Raw genomic sequence first — 10,105 nt, forward strand, 5'->3', positions numbered from 1 at the left:
ATGCCCTGTGATGAACTGGCGACCTGTCCGGGGTGTATCCCTGCCTCTCACCCATCCCGTGACCCTGAGCAGGAATAAGCAGGTTAGATAATGGATGGATGATGTTTCAGCGTAACTCCACTGCCCGTCCCTGGGAATTATGTTACACATACTGTACATACAACTCTCCAGTTGGATCAAAGGTTTCTGGTTTAAACTAAAACACCAGCAATAATTGCTGGGAACGTGATATCAAAGAAATTATTGCATGATCTTGAAGATATGGATCTGTAGAGTAAATGTATATCCCCTTTAATTTGGTAATCATTTTTAGTTTTGGCAGTAATCTGGTAAACAATGAGCCAGTACTTAACTGACAGTGTAACAGTGTAGGGAAATGCATGGTCGGGCTACGCTAAAACACCAGCAACAATTGCTGGGAACATGACTTCACAGAAATTACTACATAATGTTATAGGTATGGGTCTGTAGAAAAAATGTATGCCCCCTTTCATTTGGTAACATGTTTTAGTTTTACCAGTAATCTGGTATGCAAATGAGCCAGTACTGAATTGACACTGTATAGCAATGCATGGCCGGGCTAATTAGACACCAGCAAAAATAGGTAGGAACATGATTTCACAGAAATGACTACACAATGTTATAGGTATGGGTCTGTAGAGTAAATGTATACCCCTTTCATTTGGTAATAATTTTTAGTTTTGGCAGTAATCTGGTAAACAATGAGCCAGTACTGAACTGAGAGTGTATAGAAATGCATGGCTGGGCTACACTTAAACAGCAGCAACAATTGCTGGGAATGTGGTTTTCCAAAAGGACTGCTGTAATGTTAAAGGTGTGGGTTTAAATATGAGTATATAATGTGCAATTATATCCAACTGTATTAGTTACAAGAACAAAAACGACAAAATCGCACTAAAGAGATCATTGCATTTACCGAGCTTTTAGTTCGAAATCCTCTAACCGGAAGTAACAATTTCCAGCTTCCGGGGGTTCATTTCGAAGAGCGATGGTAAGTGAGCAAGCATTTTCTGTCAGATTAATTATTCTGGAACAGCTATAAACATTTTTTTAAATGTTATTCTTTAATTGGTGCTGCTGCCATAACTGTTTCAGTTATTTTAAAATGTTACCGTAAATCTGTCTCTCATTGGGAAGTCTATCTAATTCTAACTAACGTTAAATTGTAAAGCCAGATTTTACTTGCTAGTTGGCTAACTAGCTAGCCTGGCAACTGCCTAAATAAATAGCTGTCTCGTTCGCCAAACAACAACCTCATCGAAAGCTTTCTCGTTCCAGCTACAAATTGTTACCGTTGTTTATTAATATGGCTGAAATATCAGTTTCATTGCAAGCGAACACATTAGCCTGTCATGAACTGCCATGGTCGTATTGTTGTTTGTTTTGCTAGATGTCTGCATTAGGCCAGCTTCCAAATGTTAACTTGTCCAAAAAAAGGCCCAGTTGAAAAGCCAAACGTTGTTTTACATCAGCCGTAATTACCAATGTAGACCGTGCTAAGTGGATAGATATGATGCGACGTTTATCTAACAGTAGGCTATATCGCAAGCTATGTTAGTATGTAAAATGTATGGCTGACCTGTGAATTTTCACAAGTTAACTTATAGTTAGTAAATGTATCCTCCTCAGATGCTGAATCCATCATAAATAGCCTTATCACAATTTACGTGTTGGTTATTATTTAACTTCATTTACTCTAATAGAAAATGTGTGAGGTAGGGATACTGGATTCTGTCAAATCATGGCAGCAGGGTTGAGACTCTTTCTTTTTTTTTCTTTTTTATCTTGAGCGGACTTTCATTACAGCTGTCATGGTAATTCAAATAACATTTTCGACAATGAGCGCTGAAGTTCTGTGTTAAATTGTACGTTTTTGGTAAATATAGGGTCAGAGTCAGAGCGGCGGTCACGGACCAGGAGGGGGGAAGAAGGACGACAAGGTAAGCTCGACGTTCGTGCCTCAAGTCAAGGCGAAATATGGCTGTCGCTAAATGTGTGCTACTAACGATTTGACTTCTGATTTTGTCAGGACAAGAAAAAGAAGTATGAGCCGCCCATTCCCACCAGAGTTGGAAAAAGGAAGAAGAAGACGAAAGGACCAGACGCTGCTAGCAAGCTGCCTTTGGGTACCCACAGTTCAACTTTAATATTTCATACCTTAATTGTGGTAACCAGTGTTTCAGTTATGCATGCTGTTGTCTCAGGTTTTTAGGGCTGCATGATACAGCGAATGCTTTTAAGCTTTACAAGAATAACTGCTGCCATGGGGCGTATAGGCCATCTTTCATCTTGTTTCTTTGAGGCCACATGAAATGCTTCTGGAGAAAAAACATCTCTGATGTCGATTGGGTGCTGAAGAGACAGCCGATCAGCAGCATGGCCTTGCAGCTTCCATTGGATTGAAAAAGCAAATCACGTGATCACATAGAAGCTGTACAACCATGCTGCTAATTGGCTGTCTTATCACCAGCCAATAGATATCAGTTTTTTTCCCAGAAGAATTTGACATGGCCTCTGACATTTGGATGTTTACTACCACATCAGGTATGATCAAAAAGAAAAAAAGAAAAAAAGACAAGAGATCGCATATATGCCCCATGCCAGCGCTTATTCTTATTATGCTTAAATAGATTGAGATTCAGTATATTGTGCAGCCCTAGTTTCAGGGCCGTTTGTAAATCTGGCTTAGACCTGACAAGCACTTGAAGATTGTGGCTAGAATGATATGTCTCTTTGATTGGTGTGCATCTGACTGCTCTTCCTTTCCACAACTTGCAGTGACCCCTCACACACAGTGCAGGCTGAAGCTGCTGAAGCAGGAGAGGATCAAAGACTACCTGCTAATGGAGGAGGAGTTCATCCGAAACCAGGAGCAGATGAAGCCCTTAGAAGAGAAGCAGGAGGTAATTGTAACACCCACAAATTTCTGGGGGCCTCTACTAGAGCTGGGCAGTGTATCGATATTATATCGATATCGTGATATGAGACTACATAACGTCTGGGATTTTGTATATCGTAATATCATGATATGGCATAAGTGTTGTCTTTTCCTGGTTTTAAAGGCAGCATTACAGTAAAGTGATGTCATTTTCTGAACTTACCCGACTTCTCTAGCTATTCTATTATTTGCCTCTGCCCACTTAGTTATTACATAGGCATTACTGATGATTATTTATCAAAAATCTCATTGTGTAATTTTGTGAAAGTACCAATAGTCATCCCCACAATATCATCACAATATCGATATCGAGGTATTTGGTCAAAATATTGTGATATTTGATTTTGTCCATATCGCCCAGCCCTAGCCTCTACGAAACGCTCGGTCCCTGCACACCCCCCACCCCCCACCCCCCTACATAGTCTGAAGGCGCACATCTTTTCAGACTGTACCTAGACTAACTCTCTCTGCTATGCAGGGCACTCCCAATCAAGGATTGCTCTTATCATTTGTATCCTTCTAATTGGTTCCTGTAGCACTTTCATGTCACACTTATATCTCCATTCAGCATTTATTGCACTTGTACCTTTATCTGGATGTTCTAGCTGGTCATCAAGCCTGCTAGTTTGACTTACCATTACTTTCTAACCTTACCTATTCTTATTGTGTGAACTGGACTTGATGTTCATGGCTATGGGAAGCTGTTACATAATGAGTATTGTACCTTATCGGACCTTTGTTGTTGTTGTAGTAGTTGTTGCGATGATCTTCTGTATGCACTTATTGTACGTTGCTTTGGATAAAAGCGTCTGCTAAATAAATGTAATGTAATGGATCCCTTACCCATGCATGCCAGCCCCTTGTGGTGTTTCATCGAAGGTTGGGAAAAGGCTGTCCTCACGTACCCCCTGTGCCCCCCTATTTCCTTTCTTGACAGGAGGAGAGGTCGAAGGTCGATGACCTGAGGGGCACCCCAATGTCTGTGGGGACCCTGGAGGAGATCATAGACGACAACCATGCCATCGTCTCCACCTCGGTGGGGTCTGAGCATTATGTTAGCATCCTGTCCTTCGTGGACAAGGACCTGCTGGAACCAGGCTGCTCTGTTCTGCTCAACCACAAGGTAACAGAGACCTCAGCTTCATGTTACTGTTTTGAGAAATTACAATTTGGGGGGACAATTTACTTAGGGGGTATAGAATTTTCCATGAGAAATTAGTAGTGTATCAAAGCAAGATTCGGTGTGGACAATACATGCCACAAACATTCAACATGTCACATGCAAGCTTAAGATACATCACAGTATACCAGAGCATTTGAGAAGAGCAAGGAGGAGAGTGGAGCGAATGTATTTTTAATGAGGTGCAGAGTGGATGAGCAGAGTGTATTTGGGTGCTGCTGCATGTGAATATCTCCTGTGTGTGGAGATTTGGGTGGTGCTGCTGCGTGTGGAGATTTGGGTGGTGCTGCTGCGTGTGGAGATTTGGGTGGTGCTTCTGCATGTGAATATTTGGGTGGTGCTTCTGCGTGTGGAGATTTGGGTGGTGCTTCTGCATGTGGAGATTTGGGTGCTGCTCCTGCGTATGGAGTTTTGGGTGGTGCTGCTGCGTGTGGAGATTTGGGTAGTGCTCTTGCATATGGAGTTTTGAGTGCTGCTTCTGTGTGTGGATATTTGAATGGTGCTCCTGCATATGGAGTTTTGGGTGGTGCAGTTGCGTGTGGATATTTGGGTGGTGCTCCTGCGTATGGAGTTTTGGGTGGTGCTGCTGCATGTGGAGATTTGGATGGTGCTACTGCGTGTGGATATATGGGTGGTGCTGCTACGTGTGGAGATTTGGGTGGTGCTCCTGCGTGTGGAGATTTGGTGGTGGTGCTGCTGCTTGTGGAGATTTGGGTGACGCCTCTGCGTGATGAGACCTTGGTTCTGCCCGTCTCATCAGGTGCACGCGGTCATCGGGGTGCTGATGGACGACACGGACCCGCTGGTCACTGTGATGAAGGTGGAGAAGGCCCCCCAGGAGACGTACGCGGACATCGGGGGGTTGGACAACCAGATTCAGGAAATCAAGGTGCCGTCCACGACCCACAGCTCCCCTCCCATCATTTTCACTTGAATGACTGTGAATCAGCGCCAGACCTCCGTGTTTTATTACAGCTAGCTCATCCTACAACTCTCTTCCTGCTCGTCAGCACTGTGTCACTGTATCTGCATCTGTCTGCAGAAGTCAACTTGGCGAGCGAGCTCCTTATGTCATTACCTACGGTGCATTCAGTTGAATTAAATTAATGTTGGTATCTGTAAGATGCTTCATTGTAATCCCGCTGTTGAGGGCACTGGACAACAGTTTGGATGAAAGGATTGACTGACTACAGAGCTTTCACACTAGTACTCAAGTCCATTTTGTATCTATTATACAAGTTCCATTTCCTTTCAAGGTCCTTCACTGATCTATAAACCATTGTGCAGTAGGCTATATTACAACTGTGGCACATTTTTCATGAAGCAGTATAAAATTGGTCTGAATATCCATGAAAAGGGTCGCTGTCCCTGGATCAGCGCCTTCAACCACAATCCAAGCCCCAACCCATTTCGAGAAGAACACGAATCTCTCAACTGAAAATGGAAGTGCTTCACAATGGCTCTTTTGAAATTGTCTCATCTCAGTCCCATAAATTTTTCAGTCATTGTCTTAAATTTGATTTGCGGGAATTGTTTCCCGGAGCACGGGAATTCCACGACCAGTGTGTGTAGGCCTGGTTCTCCATGCATTGTTGAAAGTGCGGTTGTTCATTTTTGCCGTCTGTTTCCCCCCCGCCCCCCTGCCTGCTCTGGGTCAAATGCAGGAGTCCGTGGAGCTTCCCCTCACCCACCCGGAGTACTACGAAGAGATGGGCATCAAGCCCCCGAAGGGAGTCATCTTGTACGGCGCACCTGGCACAGGTGCACCCCCTCCGTCTACCGCAATGGCACTTAAGGCACCTGTAAATATATTTTAGCGTTATATTACTGGTATTTGGCCAGTGCTCTTGTCCAGAGAAATTTGCAGCACACAAACAAACGTATGGATATGGGATGGAAGTGTAGTGGTGCCCTAGAGGTGGGAGTGTAGTTCTGAGACGGACTGGCGTCTATTCTGAGATCAGTCTCCTAATAAAGTTACGAGTACAAAAAGGCAAATACAACGGGTTTGACACATGTAAAAATATACGGATATGCTCAAATGGCAGCTACATAAGGTAGTAAGGCAGGAGCCAAGCTGCAATCTGAACATAAGTCTTCAGCTCTGTGTCGGAAAATGGCCAACCTCTGTTATTCTGACGAGCGTAGCAGGCTCATTCCCTTCAGGATATTGTAAGGGTGTGCCATGGTATTAAAATGGAATGGAAGTGAACATCTCAGCTAACATAAAACAATGTCACGATGTTATAGCATTGACAAAGCATTCCAGTAATATAGTGAGAACTTATCTTATGTCGGCTGAGATGATAAAACCGGTGTCCTCACGCAGGGAAGACGCTGCTGGCCAAGGCGGTGGCGAACCAGACGTCGGCCACGTTCCTGCGGGTGGTGGGCTCGGAGCTCATTCAGAAGTACCTGGGCGACGGGCCCAAGCTGGTGCGAGAGCTGTTCCGCGTGGCGGAGGAGCACGCCCCCTCAATCGTCTTCATCGACGAAATTGACGCTATCGGTACCAAGCGGTGAGAACCCTCCTCAATCCAAAGTTTTTTCAAATTTATTTATTTATTTTTCTAATATTGTGTACAAGTTAAGGCATGTAGCCCGCTATTCTAAACGTAATCGTGGGGCGCGGTCTATAAAATAGCCTTCGCCTATGTTTAGCTTTGTGCAGTTGTTATTTTCTAGTATTTTCACTGCCTCGCCTTTTATGAGTGTTTTTTTGTTATTCATTTAGAAATGTATTAATGGTAATTTATTTGTTTTTTTCTGAACAAACAGCCTTCCTCATTATGTTATTTAGGGCAATGTTTGTTGTTTTTATGTTTCTGGACAAATGGGCTTTTAAAAGTATACAGCATAAAAGCAGCATTCTCGCAGTTGCTATTCACGATAAAAAATACTTTTTTGAAAAATCTGCAGTTTTATTTAAGAGAGGATATGAATGTTCCAGAGCTGCATCTAATAACACTGCATTTGTGTTTTAATTAAGATTTTTGTAATTCAAAAAATGTTCCACGGGTCCCGGCAAACTGGGAAAAAATATTTTCCCTTTGAAGCAACATCAAACTAATTTTTGTTTATTATCATTTTTATTATCCTGCTCATAGCACTCCAGTCTGATATTTTCCCAATATTTTGTTTGTATTTTTTGTAGTTCCATATTAGATTTCCAGATAAACTAAACCAGGTTTAGAAATATTTCTGGATAGTGCACTCTTGGAAAAATTATGATCATTGTAATTTCATAATACGATACCATACCGTATAGAATACTTATCTGATACATGCTTTCATGTACTCCTGTGTTGGGCAGCCACTTGACTGCAACTAGTTGCTGGTGTTGAATGAAGCCTTGATGGTGAACACTGACCTACGGTGTTGGAAGAGTTCGTTTTAGGGGGCCTTATTATTAAAATTTGGGGATCCCTAATGTAACGTGCCCCTCTCTAGGTATGACTCAAACTCGGGTGGGGAGCGCGAGATCCAGAGGACCATGCTGGAGCTGCTCAACCAGTTGGACGGCTTCGACTCGCGAGGCGACGTCAAGGTCATCATGGCCACGAACAGGATCGAGACCCTGGACCCCGCCCTTATCCGACCCGGTGGGCTCACTCATTGAAAACTCATCCCAGTCATATGAAATGTTCTGAAGGGCAATTATGTGTTGAATCTGAAGCTTAATATAGGAAATGCCGCATGTATAACAAGAAACCCCCTATACAAAACAATAGAATCTAAAGATTTTATACAAGAATTTCTCCTTATAAATGCACAGATCTACAGGTCTTATACAAGAAAACCTCCATGTGAAACCACAAACCTAAGACCACTAATGGTCTTACTGCAAGAAACCCTTCAGAGATGGTACTGGACACAGCAGAAGTGTATTGGGAACACAACGGAACACACAGGTGCTGCTCTCACTTTCTTCCTGCTCTCTGCATCGCAGGAAGAATCGACCGGAAGATTGAGTTCCCCCTGCCAGATGAGAAGACCAAGCGGCGGATCTTCCAGATCCACACCAGCCGCATGACCGTGGCAACGGATGTAACGCTGGACGACCTCATCCTGGCCAAGGACGACCTGTCCGGGGCCGACATCAAGGTACGTCAGCCCACTGCAACACTCCGCCTTCTGTGCCTCTCCTCTGATGCTGCGTTCATGACTGCGTGTGTCTGCCTGCCTTTGTTGTAGTGATCTTTTTCCACCTGTTTTATCATTTGGCTTGTCATTCTCTTCCTGTGTTTGATCCCGAGTTGCTGTCTTCCTGCGTCTAATCTGAGTCGTGTCCTCTGCGTCTCCCCGCCGGTGGGGTGATGATCTTGTTGTTTCTGGCCAATGTTTCCACCGTCTCCGTATCATGTGTGTGTGTCACAGGCCATCTGCACAGAGGCGGGGCTTATGGCTCTGAGAGAACGGCGGATGAAAGTGACCAACGAGGACTTCAAGAAGAGCAAAGAGAACGTGCTGTACAAGAAGCAGGAGGGCACGCCGGAGGGGCTTTACCTCTAACTCCACTGCCTCAGAGCACGGCGCAGCCGGAGCACGCGCTGACAGTGCTCTGTCCCCATAAACCTTTTGATACGTTCTGTGCATGTTGTTATGTTTTCTTAAATCCATATTTGGATGATGTAAGAATAAAAAAAAGTTAAATTCCAGAAACTGCATGTTCTGATCTGTTCAGTCATACTCTTGCAAATATTTCATGTTCAAAAAATGTTTCTTTGAACAATTTTACAGTAATTTTACTGTAGTTCTACTGCAGGTTATATTTCTGTCTTGGTTTGAGTTCAAGATCAAACTGGTAACCAATCATATTTTTTGCTCGTCTTTATCGAGCCTGTAATTGTGGTATAAACCAAGTGGGTGCTTGAGATAGAAAAAATCATAGATAATAAAATGTTAAGGGAAATGATGTGGGGTATTTAAATTAGTCTCAGATTAACAGTGTAAAATTCCACAATTACAAAATTCAATTTTACTTGGTATGCCGTAATCACATTGCTCTTCATATCATGTATTTTATCTAGCTGATTGTTCCATTGTAGACAGATTGTATAAAAAGCAATGCAGCGTAGCCAGTGTATGCATTTAAATAAGCTGGCAGTTTAGCGTAACTGTAGCGGAGCTGGGCTTAGTGCATGTGAAACCCAGGAGGGTCATGGCTGCTGTACCCATGTGGAAATTCTTACTGTAAATGAAACCACTTCAATAAATGTCCAGCTACAGTGAGCTCCATAATGCTTGGGACAAAAATGTTTTTTTCTTTTTTTTTATTGATTTGGCTACAATCCACAATTTTAAATTTGTAATCAAATAATTCACATTTGGTTAAACTGCACATTCTTAGCTCTCAGCTTGTAACATTTTTGTTTCACCATGTAGAAGTTGCAGCATTTTTTATACATAATCCCTGCCCCATTTCAGGGCATCATAATGTTTAGTACTTGGTTGCATATCCTTTGCATGCAATGACTGCTTGAAGTCTGTGACCAATGACCAGGTGCGGAGTATCTTTTCTGGTGATGCTTTGCCAGGCCTGTACAGCAGCCATCTTCAGCTCCTGCTTGTTTTGGGTGCTACTTGCCTTACATTTTCTCTGAAAACACATGCTCAATTGGATTCAGATTGAGTGAATGATTTGGCCAGTCAAGAGTTCTCCCATTTTTTTCATTGAAAATCTCCTTTGTTGCTTTGGCTGTATGTTTGGGAGCATTGTCTTGCTGTAGGATTGAGTGTCGTCCAATTAGTTTGGAGCCATTTTCTTTAACTTGAGCAAATGCTTCTGCACACATCAGAATTAATTCTGCTGCTACTATCAGCAGTTATATCATCAATGAGGACAAGTGAGCCAGTACCTGTGGCAGCCATACAGGCCCCAACCATAACACCCCCACCACAAAGTTTCACAGATGGGGGGGGTCTTGGGTAGATGTTTTGGATTTTGGGCATTTTATTTTGGCCTC

General features: G+C 43.1%; 1 protein-coding gene across 1 annotated transcript; it reads left to right on the forward strand.

The window, feature by feature from the left end:
- Positions 1-922: 922 nt before the first annotated feature.
- Positions 923-8,801, forward strand: LOC135257020 (26S proteasome regulatory subunit 4). The gene is made up of 11 exons (XM_064339369.1): positions 923-1,012; positions 1,908-1,961; positions 2,051-2,147; positions 2,800-2,924; positions 3,897-4,082; positions 4,900-5,028; positions 5,804-5,900; positions 6,469-6,658; positions 7,590-7,741; positions 8,089-8,243; positions 8,517-8,801. Exons 1-11 carry the CDS (start codon positions 1,010-1,012, stop codon positions 8,649-8,651), a joined length of 1,323 nt encoding a protein of 440 aa, XP_064195439.1. The 5' UTR covers positions 923-1,009; the 3' UTR covers positions 8,652-8,801.
- Positions 8,802-10,105: the final 1,304 nt, after the last annotated feature.

Source organism: Anguilla rostrata, chromosome 6 (assembly GCF_018555375.3).
Source record: "Anguilla rostrata isolate EN2019 chromosome 6, ASM1855537v3, whole genome shotgun sequence".
Lineage (NCBI taxonomy): Eukaryota > Metazoa > Chordata > Actinopteri > Anguilliformes > Anguillidae > Anguilla > Anguilla rostrata.